At 45.0% G+C, this 15,264-nt stretch overlaps 3 protein-coding genes and 1 long non-coding RNA gene across 5 annotated transcripts; 3 read left to right on the top strand and 1 right to left on the bottom strand.

Moving 5' to 3' along the window:
• Positions 1-105: 105 nt before the first annotated feature.
• On the top strand, positions 106-3,537 carry LOC124069456. The gene is made up of 3 exons (XM_046408633.1): positions 106-237; positions 1,931-2,390; positions 3,335-3,537. The coding sequence occupies exons 1-3, from the start codon at positions 106-108 to the stop codon at positions 3,535-3,537; spliced, it is 795 nt and encodes a 264-aa protein (XP_046264589.1).
• A 54-nt stretch (positions 3,538-3,591) lies between these two features.
• On the bottom strand, positions 3,592-6,334 carry LOC124069454 (serine/threonine-protein kinase pim-3-like). The gene is made up of 7 exons (XM_046408632.1): positions 5,857-6,334; positions 5,641-5,735; positions 5,245-5,292; positions 4,856-5,077; positions 4,271-4,448; positions 3,862-4,141; positions 3,592-3,664 (listed from the first exon to the last, which is right to left on the bottom strand). Exons 1-7 carry the CDS (start codon positions 6,293-6,295, stop codon positions 3,592-3,594), a joined length of 1,335 nt encoding a protein of 444 aa, XP_046264588.1. The 5' UTR covers positions 6,296-6,334.
• Positions 6,335-8,557: 2,223 nt separating this feature from the next.
• On the top strand, positions 8,558-9,108 carry LOC124068835. Its single transcript, XR_006844985.1, has 3 exons — positions 8,558-8,679; positions 8,800-8,883; positions 9,084-9,108. It is a non-coding gene; the product is annotated as an uncharacterized LOC124068835 (long non-coding RNA).
• Positions 9,109-12,254: 3,146 nt separating this feature from the next.
• Positions 12,255-14,913, top strand: LOC124070044 (5'-3' exoribonuclease 1-like). 2 transcript variants are annotated; one of them, XM_046409658.1, is made up of 6 exons: positions 12,255-12,420; positions 12,554-12,723; positions 12,861-12,974; positions 13,069-13,174; positions 13,453-13,634; positions 13,781-14,913. In XM_046409658.1, exons 1-6 carry the CDS (start codon positions 12,309-12,311, stop codon positions 14,279-14,281), a joined length of 1,185 nt encoding a protein of 394 aa, XP_046265614.1. In that variant the 5' UTR covers positions 12,255-12,308; the 3' UTR covers positions 14,282-14,913. The 2 variants fall into 2 exon arrangements, with proteins under 2 accessions (XP_046265614.1, XP_046265613.1); XM_046409657.1 differs by having other exon boundaries at positions 12,256-12,420; positions 12,551-12,723.
• Positions 14,914-15,264: the final 351 nt, after the last annotated feature.

Below are 15,264 nucleotides of genomic sequence, written 5' to 3'. Positions count from 1 at the left end.
TTAAAAGTGCTATAAGTTACGTTAAAAGTGTTATAAGAACATCCTCTTTCTACAGGTGGTCTGCTGTTACCTCCCCAGGGCTATGCCCCTGCCCCGCTGTGGGGAATGACGCCACCTCCTCACCACCACCAAAACCAACCTTTCTATGGAGCAGCGGGAACTTTCCCTGGTTCTGCCCACCACCAGCCTGCAGCAGCACTGCCCATCGGCTCACATAACCAGTTTATTCCATTACAGGTAGACTTACATAAAAGAACGGAAGCAGGCGGAATTCATATTTTTTCATATCCCCTGCTTTGTTTTTTGTTTTTTTTCTTTATGTTGATGTGGCGGCGCGAGGGGGCGCGAGACCTCCGCGTGCTAGAGAAAAAGGGGCTATGGAAATCGACACCAGTTGCCAGACAACGCCACCCTGGGAGTTTCACCCAGGGAATTCTTTCCAGGGGACTAACTCCCCAAGGATAGGTAATCTAATCAGGTTCGTCCACAGCTGAGGCAGAGACCGTAGCTCGTAAAATTAATAATTTTATTTACAATAAAATTAAAGGAACCAAACACTGGAAATACATGAATTCAAAAAAAGAAAACACAAACCTGTCACTCAAATACAAAACAACCAATCAGGGCTGAACCTCCTGGGCTTGATCCAGACAATAATAATAAAAAAACAAGAAAACCCCTGGAACACCACACGTGAAGCAAACCAAAACGGGGACAACAAAATCCACCCGACGTGCAAAACACAAAAGGGACACCGCCACCAGGACCATCCACCACCGTAGGTTCAGCACCTGAATGGGGGAAACCACAAAAACCAACAGGTTATAAAAAGAAAAACAAACAACCACTAACCAAGAAAACAAAACAAACGAAAAGGAAAAACGAAACTGTAAACACATACACACACACCGGAATAATATCCCGCTACTCACTCGTCGCCATACACACACACAATAGTAATAGTGCACGCAAACATATACATATGGATGTATATCGGCTACACCGCAGGGAGAAGCTCCAACCAGCCGAACGGCCAGCCAGAGGCCAAGCCAGCTGCAGTGGGACGGCGCAGGCCCGGGGCGAAGCAATCGAGCCCAAGGCGAGACAAACAGTTAATCCCGCTGACGGCACGCCGTATCCAGCGCAAAGCGGAAGCGGGCAATCTCTGTCACCAACGACGATCTCCGGTATGAGGCAGAGCAGTTAGTCGCTGTTACAGCCAACGATCTCCGGTATGAGGCAGAGCAGTTAGTCGCTGTTACAGCCAACGATCTCCGGTATGAGGCAGAGCAGTTAGTCGCTGTTACAGCCAACGATCTCCGGTATGAGGCAAAGCTGTTAGCCGCGGTTGCAGCCAACAATCCCCGGCAAAGCAGCAGTGGTTTCCCTTGCGATCGGCCGACACTGCGCAGCAGCTGGATTATACTTCCCCCTACAATCATAATCATAATCATACAGCATAAACAACTCAGAAGTGGCTGGAGGAGGGACCAAAGCGCTAGCTTACATACCAATCAGGCGTCCTGAACGACACAGCGTGGAGGAGAGGAATAAACGCCGCACAGAAACAACCTGCAAACAAATGCACAAGTTGCCACAAGTACAACGCCAAATAGGAGGACACCAGAGAGCAACACACCTACCCGCAGCGAGCAATCAGTGGAGCATAGCGCACCCCCAATGGCCTCTACCACCACGCCAGGACGGAACTGGGGGAATGCCAGGAAGTGCTACGACCCAGCCTCTGACAAGCCAAAAAAGGAAGACAGGTGCTCTCTACCCGCTTTTAAGCAGTCTCCTCCCACAATGATTGGCCAAAATCCCAACCCAGCTGAAACTGATCGGACCACCGATTGCGTCCTGCCACATTGACACAGTAATGCAACAGTCATGGTAACTCACCTTTCCCCTTGTCCTCTGACCCTGACAGGTGACTAAGAAGCGAGTCTCAGCCAACAAGAAGAAACAGGAAACTCAAGAGTTCTACAGCGCCAGCCAAACCGTGGCCAAGCATCAATCACAGAAAGCCCAGAAGCAGCCCTCTGGCCAATCACAGGCTCAAAGCGGTGACGTCATCCCGCCACACCAACATAGTACCAACAGCATCCAACCAACCTCCTCTCCCAGTCCAGGTCTAGCGGACACTGTTTCTACGACGACGGCAGCCCCACACACGCCCGTTAGAATCAGTGAGGTCAGTGTGTTTTTTTGCAATAGTTACAACTTTTGGGCATCAGACATTGTCCCTGCTATTTGCATGAAGTATGAATTAATAAACAAGTCTAGAAAAAATAATGGCAAACAGATACTGAAGTGTAAAACTAGTAACATTAATTCAGCAAGAAAAAAGAAACCGAAACACAGAGGATCTCGTGTGTTCTTCAGGCACGGTGAGGTTGGCTTTCCCTGCACATTCAACACATTCTGTTGAAAACACTGGTTGCTTTATGCTCATATTTTTCTTTCTGGTTTTTGTTTGTTTTTCTTGACAGCTTGAATTGTGTTGGTTTGGTGTCAAAATGTGGCTGTAAACTGTATTCCTCAGACCCTGCTAATGCCTCATTCTGAAGGAGACATACTGTATGTGCTTGAGCCCATTAACAACATGTATTTGCTTTCCCATCTCCAAAGAAAATTGGCTTCTCTCTGGGTCAGCTTTTCTTTTCCTGGACACTTTATGAGACAGTTACCATTAATGTGAGTGACTGCAACCACTCAGCTGGAGCCAGACACTAGCCAGGGATCCCTGTGTTGCCATATCATCGAACTCGTGAAGCTGCTCGGATTAGCAGCCAAATGTCTTCAAGCCAAATCTTGACAAATCCAGACGCCTTGCTTTAACTCTTTGAGTGAATATGACCTTAATGACTGAGAATCTCCACAGATATGATGACAAGGTTTGATAACAAATCTCATACATGATTGAACTTTAGCTGCTGCCCATTTAAGATTCCTTACAATGTTTACACTTTGCAAGTTATTTGACCAACATGTACTCTGCATATGTAAATGACTCACCTGTAAATCTTTTATGAACTTAATACATTGATGTTTTATCTGGAATTTTTATTGAAAAGTCTCACAAGAAGCAGCAGATCAAAGGAAAATTCATTTATTTATAGTGCAGCACAGTGTCTGATACAGTGTTCCTCAGAGTTGTGCCCTGAAAAAGGACTCGGACTTCAGTTCCACTGAATTGTGACTTCACTTGTAGTGTCTTGAGTCTTTGAAAGTGAAATGCAGAAACTCAGTACTTGGATGTCTTGACTTTGGACATGGGTGCAAAGACTTTCTTGTGACTTGCAAGATTTAGTCCCACCTCTGGTGTTTTCAGTCCAACAACACCACTGGTTCCTGACCCAGCCCAAGCTCTCTGAGAAGACGAGGAACAACTCCCCAAAATCCTCAGCACGTATGGAAATTGGGAAGAAACCTCGGAAGAGGCAATTCAAAGAGAGATCCCCTCTACACGGACGGCTGGGCCTTACACAGGACCTTGAGGTGGGGAAAAAGTCCAGTATCAGTACCATAAGATAGGCCTTGAAGTGAATCATTTCCTTTGTGTTGTCCTTTTTTTCTGTCCAGGTTTCTTCATGTGGGTGGGAGGATCCAGCAGGGCACACAGCTGACAGCAGTGAGGTGGGCTCCAAGGTTTGTCCTGCGGCTGGAAGAGACAGAGAGGTAACAGAATTCAGAGCAAACAATGGACATTACAGCACTACATCATGACTACATCATGTGCCGTGCACTAAGACTGTGTGGTTGCTGTGGTTAGTTGAGCGCCGGGTGCATCTGCAGCTCCTCCAGGGTGGCTCGCTCCTCGGGGTCTCTGGTCAGACACATATGCAGCAACGTCTTGACCTCTGGAAAATGAGAGAAATCAGGGGACAAAAGGTTTTAGTGGGAAGTGATCCAGTGAGGAAAAAACAACAAAAAGCAAATCTGGTGTTGTCCGTGTGTTTCTTACCCTTGGATAGTGTTCTGTTGAACTGAATGTGGTTGCTCATGAAGCTCATGGTGGTAAAGGTCTCATGTCCTCTCAGCAATGAATAAAATAGCACTCCAAGCTGCCAGACAGTGGTGGGACAGGCCCTGTATTTCTCACAGTCAAACCACTCGGGAGGGAAGTATGCACGGGTACCTAGTACACACATCAGCAGAGCAATGGAGGGAAAAGACAGGAAGGGATGATGAGAATCTTTGTTTAAACATGAAAATCATTATTTCAGAGATTGGCAAATGACTGAAGAGCACAAGCCAGATATCATACCACAAAAAGTAGTGAAAGGCGTCTCAGTGGAGAAGCTGCCACAGCCGAAGTCGATGATACGCACTTTGGGTTCTCCACCGTTCAACTGCACCAGGACGTTTTGTAACTTGATGTCCCGGTGAAAGACACCCTTTGAGTGCATGTCGATGGCTGCGTCCAGCAGCTGTCTCAGGATCATCTGAGAGAGACAGAATTGGAAGAGAAGGTCAGGAAAAATGTATCTCTTGAACAGCACAACAATGAAAACTATGGCAGCAATGTAAGTTCTGTAGGAGTTTTCTTTATGAACTGAAGGGCCCAGTTAAACAAACATCTAATGAATAAACAATTAAATTAAATGTTTAGTTGGAAATCATTTCATTGGAATGACATCACTGAAATCAGTGGATTGCTGCTCTTGTAGGGTTTAAACCAAATCAATCGAGCTGATGGTAGGCGTGCAGAAAAAAATGTTTCATTGGACACACACGCGTTTGGTAGCACACACACAGACACACACACACACACACACACACACACACACACACACACACACACACACAGACACACACACATGCAGAAATATTCTCCACTCAGCTTCCATACCTTTGCCTCATGTTCATCCAGGTATCCTCCACGAGATTTTAGGTAGCTGAAGAGGTCCATGCTGTTTTTGGGTCTTTCCATGACCAGTATTAACTCCTGGTCCAGATGGTACCAGTCCAGAAGGGACACAGCAGTGGATTGTCCAATGGATCCTGGTAGACCTGTGGTTTTCAGAATGAATGCCACCTCGAGAATGATGTTAAAGACCTTCCCGTTGCATTTCTAAAGAAAAAAACAAATAAATTCCAACACCGAATGTCTGCTTCAGACACAGAGATAAAACATGTGCAGTTCATTCACAGCATAGTTGTGAAAGAAACATTAAACATTCACATTTAGTTTTCATTTTCAGTTGCAGTTGGTGTTCATCATCAGATTGAATTACTTACAACTTTTTTCACTCTTACACCCCTGCTGGGAATGTGCTTGATGGCAACCTGCAAGACAGAAATTCAAATTTGGTGTGAGTGTAAACTTGCCATGATGTTACCCATTGCTTTGCAGAGCACCATCTTGGTTAGCCACAGAAAACTGCTAGATTAGTCTTAAATAATGACGCACGCTAGTAGTACAGTAATTCATCAAGTAAGCAGCATGGTCCTTTTCTCTTAAGATTACATACAGATGGACTTTTGTCATCAAGTGGAGTGTGTCCCTGCTGCACTGACTCCATTTTTTAGACTGGGAAACTCAGCTCAGCACGTACAGTACACTGTCTATAGCTGATACATCCTGAGGATCAGTGAATGTTGCAGTGTGTGTGAGCGTGTGTTTGCAAGACTTACTGGTTGATGGTCTGATTTACGGAAGCCAGCGCGCACTGAGCCGAAGCCTCCCTTGCCGATCGGATCCAACTCGCAGTACTTGTTCACGAAATCAGCTGAAAACACACAGACAGACATTTTCTTCTGAATTCTTTACTTATTTTTTTTTATACTTCTTACATAAATACTTTCACTCCTATTGTTGTTCTGTCATTTTGTTCCCCACTGTCTGCTTACCTCTGCTTGTGTTTAGTGAGGAGGACAACTCAAAGATTCTCTCCTCCTCGGATGAGGCACTGCTGGTGTTGTAGCTGATGTCTCCTCCACTCTTATTTACAATTGCTGCCAGTGGAAAGGAGGCTTCAGTATTGCTGGACACAGTGATCCAGGACACTCCGCTGTCACTACAACTGGTTTTCTTCTCAGGTGCCTCATCATCGTCGTTGGCCTTTGTCTCTTTGCCTCTGTGTGTCTCTGCTTTGGGCTCCACCACAGCTATTACACTGGGGTCAGAGTTGGAGCTGTTTCTGATGCTACACCTTCTCTTCTTTTCAGGAGGTCTGGCATCTACACTGATCTTCCTCTTTCCCCTCTGACTGATTCTGTCCTTTACTGACACATCACTGTGTTCAGAAGGGTTGGTGAGGTTACTGCACCTCATCCTTTTGTCGGGCATCCTGCCATCATCACTAGCCCTCCTCTTTCTCACGCTGACATCCTCATAAACATTGCTACATTTGTCACCTGTCCTGGGTGATTTTTCCTGGGTATTTCTCTTCTTCATCTCAAGATCTGCCTGCATGTTGTTCTCTAAAATGAGAAATAATCTGTTTTGACTGCAGTACGTTTTAAAAATAATGCAGCGACTTAAATATGATCTGCGATGGTCATGTACTCAGACTGACTCAACATAAGGATCATAGAATAAACTTCATTTGTGATGGATGTGACAGATTACATCAGTATTGGCCAGAAAGGAAATAAGCATATTATGGATTTAATTAAAACTTCAGCCCCATTCACCTACTTCGTACAAAATGTTGCTCCGTTTAAATGCCAAAAAGCTGCTACTTGGACAGATAGATGAATTTAAAGATCTCATGTCTGAAAAGGTTTGTACTTTGAACAAAACCTAAAGAAACTCTCTGTTACAAAAACAGACCTTATATTGAAACTTATCTGAGAAGTAAGCCTACAAAGACTACAAAGGACTACAAAGATGAATTGGGCCCACAATTATAATTTTAAACTTGCATCAGTTAGTCACAGCACATTAAAGATTAGTTTCCAGGATTTGAGCAAACACACAACAACAAGACTATGAGCTGTAACTGGAAACACTTTGCACCTACCTGAATCTGTTCTGGAGGTCAGAGTCATCAAATGTTGGGTGAACTCAGGAGAAATCGTCGAATGAATCGAAGTTTCAGACGAGTTGTACTGTAAACACGTGCAGATAACCTGGAGAGTGTGTACTGATACCGAGTGAATGTCAGATCTGTTGGAGAGCACACTGTTCTGTTCAGAATGTGATGACACATCAAAGTCAGATGAAAGGTAAAGAACCAAGAGTGTGCAAACTAGCATTCTGTTAAGTTAAGCATTCTAAGTTCCATCACACAAGATTCTTTTTTTTTTTTTTTTAATGATTTGACTTATATTTTTATAGATATTTTTCAGGTAATTAATCAGGTGATTAATTCAGTCCCACACAGACTGTGCCAAGTCCACAGTCAGAGTCTGACACTCAGAAACATCTTCAACACAGCAAAATAATAAAATGAACAAAATGCAGGGACACACAGGGTCTCCACCACACATTTCCATTGAGTATTAATAGAGGACTGTGATCTGCTGATACAGGTTATATCTTAATTGCTCTTTTAATTAACAATCGTCATAATAAAATCAGTGCTGTTCAGTTATGTTTGGTTTCCATTCAGTTTTAACTTTAATGCTAATTTCAGCCACAACATCATTTCATTTTATTGGAATCGCTGAATCCGATGCATAGCAAGTATTAGCAAATCCAAGTCAGTTGTTCAATTGCATTTCCAGCAACTTTGTAACATCTCAGTTTTATACACACACACATATACAATATATATATATATATATACAGTATACTACGGACTATATATATATATACTATATATATATATGTATACGGACACATTGTAGTGACATATATATATATGTATATATATAATAAGAATTGGGAAATTGTCATCCGCACCTTCATTATAGTACATGTAACTTGGTTTATTCCTGCATTGCTCAGTGCATCTCGGCCAAAGTACAAGTGGTGCAGAATACTGCAGTAAGACTCACAGAATGCAACAGAAGAGTCCACATTACATCTGTTTTTGTATTTCTACACTGGTTACCTGTACATTTGAAAATGAATTTGAAAATTTTAGTGATTACTACTTAGGCGTGTTTGGAGTTGGTCCCTGATTTACAGGCCTTTTGTGAACCTGAAGGGAGTCTGAGATCCTCTGGGTCTTTTTAGTAACTCTGCAACATTTCGCTGGAGCAGACCAGCCAGGATATCTCTGTTTCTGCTTTTGAATCTGATCATTTTAATTCTATTAATCCATTGTCTGTTTGTTTTTAGAATTATGTTCTTCTGTATTGTTTGTTGCATCTATTGTTCAGTGCATGCTATTTGTTTTTATTGTGTTTTTGTTTTCCAGGCATGTGACCACTGTATCACTGGCCCTGCGTCCTCAGGTGTACGTCACCTCGCGGTTACCGCCTCCCTCCCTGTGCTCTCATTATCCACGCTCTCCCTTTGTACCCACACAGGTAAGAGTGGAGAAGAGTTCACTTTATTTATTTTTCCTGTTTCTCTCAAATGTTTGACCATGTCCTTTTCTCCTGTCCTGCCACACAAACCTCTCTCTCTCTCTCTCTCTCTCTCTCTCTCTCTCTCTCTCTCTCTCTCTCTCTCTCCTCCTCCTTCTGCAGCACAACAACAAACACGGTGTAGTAAAGGCAGGCTCCCAGGGCAACAGGAAGTCCCCCTCTAAGGGTCTCACCCAGAAACAACCGGCCAAGGTAAGTGCAGGGTCACCCGTGTTTTGCCCCTCCTCATTTCAATATGCCCTTCTAACCATGTGACCATCCAAATATCTGTAACTCAGTCTGTCTCTCTCTCTCTCTCTCTGCTTCATTCAGAGTAAAGAGGAGTACAGTAATGTGTGGCAGTCTCTGCAGAGCTGTGGCCCTCCACACAAACCTCCTGCTCACTGGCACAATAATGTAAGTCTGTATGGGTGTTTAATGCAGCAAGGCCCCCATGTCCTCGTGGCAGCCCAGATGTGTCAGGGCCAGTAGTGCAAAATTTACGCAATTTAACAACATAACTGACAAAGTGTCAGTGGAAAGATCTTTCTCTTGTAAAGATTTGAAAGTGTTTGGAAGCAAAATAAAATGAAACCTTGTGTTTTTTCCAACTCTAGGATAAACAGGGTGGGAACCAGCGCCCCAACAAAATAAGAATAAGAATAAGATGAAACTTTATTGATCCCGCAGTGGGGAAATTCACCTGTTGTGGCAAAGAGTGTGCAAAAACAGTTACAAAAGAGTGTAGAGGTAAAATAAATTAACAATTTACAAGGTAAGTAAAAATAGTACACTATAAAGCTATATACAAGTCCTCGTAAGGGAAGAAAGAGGACTAGACCATAGAATTATACAGTCTAACAGCAGCGGGAATGAAAGACCTGCGGTAGCGCTCCTTCCTACACTGAGGGTGTAGCAGTCTGCCGCTGAAGGAGCTGCTCAGAGCCTCCACTGTCTGATGCAGAGGGTGAGAGGTGTTGTCCATGATGGATGTCAGCTTGGCTAACATCCTCCTCTCACCCACCTGCTCCACAGAGTCCAGTGGGCAGCCCAGGACAGAGCCGGCCCTCCTGACCAGCTTATTTAGTCTCTTCCTGTCCCGGTCCGTGCTGCCCGGTCCCCAACAGACCACAGCATACTGAATAGCAGAGGCTACCACAGAGTCATAAAAAGTCCTTAGAAGGGGCCTGCACGGTGGAGGCGACTTTGGCCCTTCTTGTACAGGGCATCGGTGTTATGTGACCAGTCCAGTTTATGGTTGAGGTGGACACCCAGGTACTTGAAACTGTCCACAATCTCAATGTCCAAGCCCTGGATGTTCACTGGTGTATGTGGTAATGACCTTCTCCGAAAGTCAATCACCATCTCCTTTGTTTTACTGGTGTTTAAGCACAGGTGGTTGCGCTCACACCAGTCCACAAAGTCCACGATGACTGACCTGTACTCCGTCTCATTCCCCTCAGACACACAGCCAACAATGGCTGAGTCGTCAGAGAACTTCTGGAGGTGACATCTGCTGGTGTTGTAGGTGAAGTCCGAGGTGTAGAGGGTGAGTGGTGTTGAAGCCCACTTGCTTCCCCGAGTAGGTTGATGTGAGAGAGTTAAAACAGAGTCGTTGAAATAGCCTTAAAACAGAGTTATTTATTTTAGAAACAAAGATCTTTGGAGATCCCACCTCAGAACACAAGTCTGCTTCAGCCAAACGCCAAGTGGGATCTAAAGCACTCAAGGAAGTACATCATTATATATACTTTAAGATAACACCGGTTGCTAGTCTCAACACCTTTACACTCAAGCGAGAGGGGAGGGGTGGTGTGTCAGTGTCTTCTCCTGTCGGTCAGAGTGACTTGAGATACGGTGTCCTTCTCCTACTATGCATGATACCTCTGTCTCCCTCAGAGTGTGCAGTCCTGAGACAAACAACTAGTTCTACATGATTATAACATTATTAATTATACCATTAATAATATAGCATAAAACATATAGCATAAAACAGAATAAGGCATGTTAAACATTTTTTTAATCCACAAGAGGAAAGGTGAGAGTACTGTTCCCTGGGGGGCCCCCGTGCTGCAGACCACCACCTCAGACACACAGTTACGCAGTCTCACATACTGTGGCCTGTTGGTGAGGTAGTCGATGATCCAAGCAGCCAAATGTCCGTCCACACCTGCTCTCTCCAGCTTCTCTCTCAGCAGCACCGGCTGAATTGTGTTGAATGCGCTAGAGAAATCAAAAAACATGATTCTCACAGCGCTCCCAGCACTCTCCAGGTGAGTCAGCGCCCGGTGCAGCAGGTAGATGACAGCATCATCCACCCCAATGTTTGGCCTGTAGGCAAACTGCAGCGTGTCCATCGCTGTACTCGCCACAGAGCGAAGGTGACTGAGGATGAGCCTCTCCATGGTCTTCATCAGGTGAGAGGTCAAGGCGACAGGCCTGTAGTGGTTTGGCTCCTTGGGGTGTGCAGTCTTAGGAACTGGAACCACACAGGAGGTCTTCCACAGGACGGGGACCCTCTCCAGACTAAGGCTCAGGTTGAAGATGTACGAGACCACCTCACAGAGCTGGTCAGCACAGTCCCTAAGCAGTCTGGGGGTGATCCCGTCTGGTCCTGCAGCTTTTCTGCACTTCAGCCGCCTCAGTTCTCTCCTCACCTGGTCCGATGTTAAGGAGAGGGGTGAGAGAGGGGGGTGGGGAGGGGAAAGGGGTGGACAATAGGGGATGGTTGGGCTGATGGTGGAAGGGGGGGCTGGTGTGAAGTGGTGTGAAGACAGGGGGGTGATGGGAGGTGAAGTAGAGGACAGTGATGGTGTGGTGATGGTGGTAGTGTCTGCTGGCCTTGAGATGTGTGAAGAGGGTAGAGGATGGGTGGCAGAGGGGGTGGGGTTGGAATTAAACCTGTTGAAAAATAGGTTTAATTCACTTGCCCATCGCTGGTTGCCTTCAGCTGTCCCTCTGGCTCCACTCTGTCCATATCCTGAGATGGTCTTCAGGCCCCTCCACACATCTCGTGTGTTGTTATGCTCCAGCCGCTCCTCCAGCTTCTTCTTGTAGAACAAAACGGTGAGCACACGCGTTTTCCCCCAGCATCCACTGTGTTCAAACTGCAGCATGTCAGGTCACTCGTGAGACAGCAGGATGCCAGGTTATTATTATGTTGTATGTGTAGATGTGTGTGAGTGTGTGGTTAGAATCATGCTGGTTTGTGTTCTTCACAGGCTCCAGCTGGTGGCATCAGACTGTTGAAGAAAAATGAAGACTCCAGCTCCCTTCTCCCCTCACAGAACACAGCCGATAAGGTACAAATGCACACACTTCAGAGGTGGAAACCGTTTATTGGTGCCTATAGGATGTTTCACAAACAAAAGAAAAATGAAGAAAAACAAAAAAGCATTATCAGCTTTGCTCTGGTAATGGCTGCAGTCTCCGCTGGCCAACTCCTCATCTGGAATTACTTACTTTGAGGGTAAACAAGAGGTAGAAAAAATTAAAATGTTCCCAACAGTTTGATCAGTTCCAGATTTATTAATTAATGGACTGATTGCCCAGCACACATTTTCGAGGGTGAATACACCAATCATTAATACACCTGTGAGCGTGTGTGTGTGTGTGTGTGTGTGTGTAAATGAATGTCTCCCAACTTCCACTCTCCTCCCTCTTCAAAAATGGCTTCCTGTAGAGTCTGTGAAAGGGAAAATATTTAAATGGAGTTGCAACAAAACTACCTGTTATGAAAAAAACACACAAAAAAATGTGTGTTTATTTTTTTGCTGGCCAAAATTGTGATGATTTTGTTATGTTAATGTGTGTCATAGAAGGGGACCCTGGTCCTGAAGGAGATGCTAAAGATTGACAGTACTGGAACAGGAAGCCTCTCTTCCCAGGAGGCAGCCAACAGCTCCGCCCCTGGTGGCCAGCAGCAGAACAGGAGACGATCGTCCAAGAAACTAGGTACTTAACTAATCACCGAACCTCAGGCAGGTTTATTGCAGCCACATTTTCAAACCAAGGACGCAGTCTGTCTGTCTACAAATTAAGCCTTTTTTTTTTCTCTCTTTCGTCCCATTTTCTCTCCCTCCAGCAGCTAATATGAACGCCCCTCATGGCGACACAGCTGTATTAGCTTCTCCCACATCAGTCACCTCTGCCAACCACACCAACGCTGTGCTGACCAGTAAGGTGTCAGAGCTGGCACGTGTCTGTGTGGGGTTAGGAATGGCACCACCCGAGTTCAGCTACATAGGCAACAGACAGGTAACACTGTGAAGTTTTTTTGTTCTCATGTTCTACTGCTTATTACATGCTCTCCACCAATAGCTGACAACGACTGTGCAAGTCATCAGGTCATTCTCTGTTTGCGGTGGCACTAACAATGTCCTCTGTCTCCACAGGGTGTAGTAGTGTGTCAGGTGAAGCTGTCCAACGGGTTGATGGTTCACGGCCCTCAGTGCCAATCAGAAAATGATGCCAAGGAGAAAGCTGCCTTCTTTGCCCTCCAACGTCTGGTACAGAACATGAACGCGGAAATGTGCATAAAACACAGCTGGTTAATGTTCAGATGTTACACCTAAAGCATGTGTGCCTCTCTCTTATCTGTAGAACTCGTTGGGATCAGGCTCCCCCCTCCCACCTCCTATATACCCAGGAGTGGGTCAGATTCGGCCCCCACCCATAGGAGCCATGCCCCCAGTCTTCAGCCAACAAGGTCAGTCGTCCCTGCTCACAGTCCTCTCTGTGGACTCCCTGGTCGTTGTCTTTGGCACAGCCAAAAGTAAAGAACAGGAGTTTTGAAATTTTCCGTTTACAATTTGTGCAAAGTTTCAGTGAAAGTCTTCTTTCTGTCTCACTCTGTCTGTTGTTTGTATTTAAAGGAACAGTCCACCCAAAAACGAGAACTCGGGTGCACGTAGAAAGAACCGCATAAATGTATGAGTTAGAACATTAAAAGTGCTGGTATCTCATAAGAACATCCTCTTTCTACAGGTGGTCTGCTGTTACCTCCCCAGGGCTACGCCCCTGCCCCGCTGTGGGGAATGACGCCACCTCCTCACCACCACCAAAACCAACCTTTCTATGGAGCAGCGGGAACTTTCCCTGGTTCTTCCCACCACCAGCCTGCAGCAGCACTGCCCATCGGCTCACATAACCAGTTTATTCCATTACAGGTAGACTTACATAAAAGAACGGAAGCAGGCGGAATTCATATTTTTTCATATCCCCTGCTTTGTTTTTTGTTTTTTTTCTTTATGTTGACACAGTAATGCAACAGTCATGGTAACTCACCTTTCCCCTTGTCCTCTGACCCTGACAGGTGACTAAGAAGCGAGTCTCAGCCAACAAGAAGAAACAGGAAACTCAAGAGTTCTACAGCGCCAGCCAAACCGTGGCCAAGCATCAATCACAGAAAGCCCAGAAGCAGCCCTCTGGCCAATCACAGGCTCAAAGCGGTGACGTCATCCCGCCACACCAACATACTGCCAACAGCATCCAACCAACCTCCTCTCCCAGTCCAGGTCTAGCGGACACTGTTTCTACGACGACGGCAGCCCCACACACGCCCGTTAGAATCAGTGAGGTCAGTGTGTTTTTTTGCAAAAGTTACAACTTTTGGGCATCAGACATTGTCTCTGCTATTTGCATGAAGTATGAATTAATAAACAAGTCTAGAAAAAATAATGGCAAACAGATACTGAAGTGTAAAACTAGTAACATTAATTCAGCAAGAAAAAAGAAACCGAAACACAGAGGATCTCGTGTGTTCTTCAGGCACGGTAAGGTTGGCTTTCCCTGCACATTCAACACATTCTGTTGAAAACACTGGTTGCTTTATGCTCATATTTTTCTTTCTGGTTTTTGTTTGTTTTTCTTGACAGCTTGAATTGTGTTGGTTTGGTGTCAAAATGTGGCTGTAAACTGTATTCCTCAGACCCTGCTAATGCCTCATTCTGAAGGAGACATACTGTATGTGCTTGAGCCCATTAACAACATGTATTTGCTCTCCCGTCTCCAAAGAAAATTGGCTTCTCTCTGGGTCAGCTTTTCTTTTCCTGGACACTTTATGAGACAGTTACCATTAATGTGACTGACTGCAACCACTCAGCTGGAGCCAGACACTAGCCAGGGATCCCTGTGTTGCCATATCATCGAACTCGTGAAGCTGCTCGGATTAGCAGCCAAATGTCTTCAAGCCAAATCTTCACAAATCCAGACGCCTTGCTTTAACTCTTTGAGTGAATATGACCTTAATGACTGAGAATCTCCACAGATATGATGACAAGGTTTGATAACAAATCTCATACATGATTGAACTTTAGCTGCTGCCCATTTAAGATTCCTTACAATGTTTGCACTTTGCAAGTTATTTGACCAACATGTACTCTGCATATGTAAATGACTCACCTGTAAATCTTTTATGAACTTAATACATTGATGTTTTATCTGGAATTTTTATTGAAAAGTGTCACAAGAAGCAGCAGATCAAAGGAAAATTCATTTATTTATAGTGCAGCACAGTGTCTGATACAGTGTTCATCAGAGTTGTGCCCTGAAAAAGGACTCGGACTTCAGTTCCACTGAATTGTGACTTCACTTGTAGTGTCTTGAGTCTTTGAAAGTGAAATGCAGAAACTCAGTACTTGGATGTCTTGACTTGGGACATGGGTGCAAAGACTTTCTTGTGACTTGCAAGATTTAGTCCCACCTCTGGTGTTTTCAGTCCAACAACACCACTGGTTCCTGACCCAGCCCAAGCTCTCTGAGAAGACGAGGAACAACTCCCCAAAATCCTCAGCACGT

Source organism: Scatophagus argus, chromosome 13, assembly GCF_020382885.2.
Source record: "Scatophagus argus isolate fScaArg1 chromosome 13, fScaArg1.pri, whole genome shotgun sequence".
NCBI lineage: Eukaryota > Metazoa > Chordata > Actinopteri > Scatophagidae > Scatophagus > Scatophagus argus.
This window is presented reverse-complemented; position numbering and strand designations above follow the sequence as displayed.

What these genes read in the sequence shown, in the direction of transcription:
- LOC124069456 (XM_046408633.1), top strand. Translation starts at nt 106, where the DNA reads ATGACGCCACCTCCTCACCACCACCAAAACCAACCTTTCTATGGAGCA. An exon ending in ACCAGTTTATTCCATTACAG is followed by an intron (nt 238 to 1,930) that starts GTAGACTTACAT and finishes TGACCCTGACAG; the next exon opens with GTGACTAAGAAGCGAGTCTC. An exon ending in TCGTGTGTTCTTCAGGCACG is followed by an intron (nt 2,391 to 3,334) that starts GTGAGGTTGGCT and finishes TGGTGTTTTCAG; the next exon opens with TCCAACAACACCACTGGTTC.
- LOC124070044 (XM_046409657.1), top strand. Translation starts at nt 12,309, where the DNA reads ATGCTAAAGATTGACAGTACTGGAACAGGAAGCCTCTCTTCCCAGGAG. An exon ending in GCTACATAGGCAACAGACAG is followed by an intron (nt 12,724 to 12,860) that starts GTAACACTGTGA and finishes CTGTCTCCACAG; the next exon opens with GGTGTAGTAGTGTGTCAGGT. An exon ending in ACCAGTTTATTCCATTACAG is followed by an intron (nt 13,635 to 13,780) that starts GTAGACTTACAT and finishes TGACCCTGACAG; the next exon opens with GTGACTAAGAAGCGAGTCTC.
- LOC124069454 (XM_046408632.1), bottom strand. Translation starts at nt 6,295, where the DNA reads ATGCCCGACAAAAGGATGAGGTGCAGTAACCTCACCAACCCTTCTGAA. An exon ending in GTAAATCAGACCATCAACCA is followed by an intron (nt 5,293 to 5,640) that starts GTAAGTCTTGCA and finishes TCTGTCTTGCAG; the next exon opens with GTTGCCATCAAGCACATTCC. An exon ending in TGGATGAACATGAGGCAAAG is followed by an intron (nt 4,449 to 4,855) that starts GTATGGAAGCTG and finishes TGTCTCTCTCAG; the next exon opens with ATGATCCTGAGACAGCTGCT.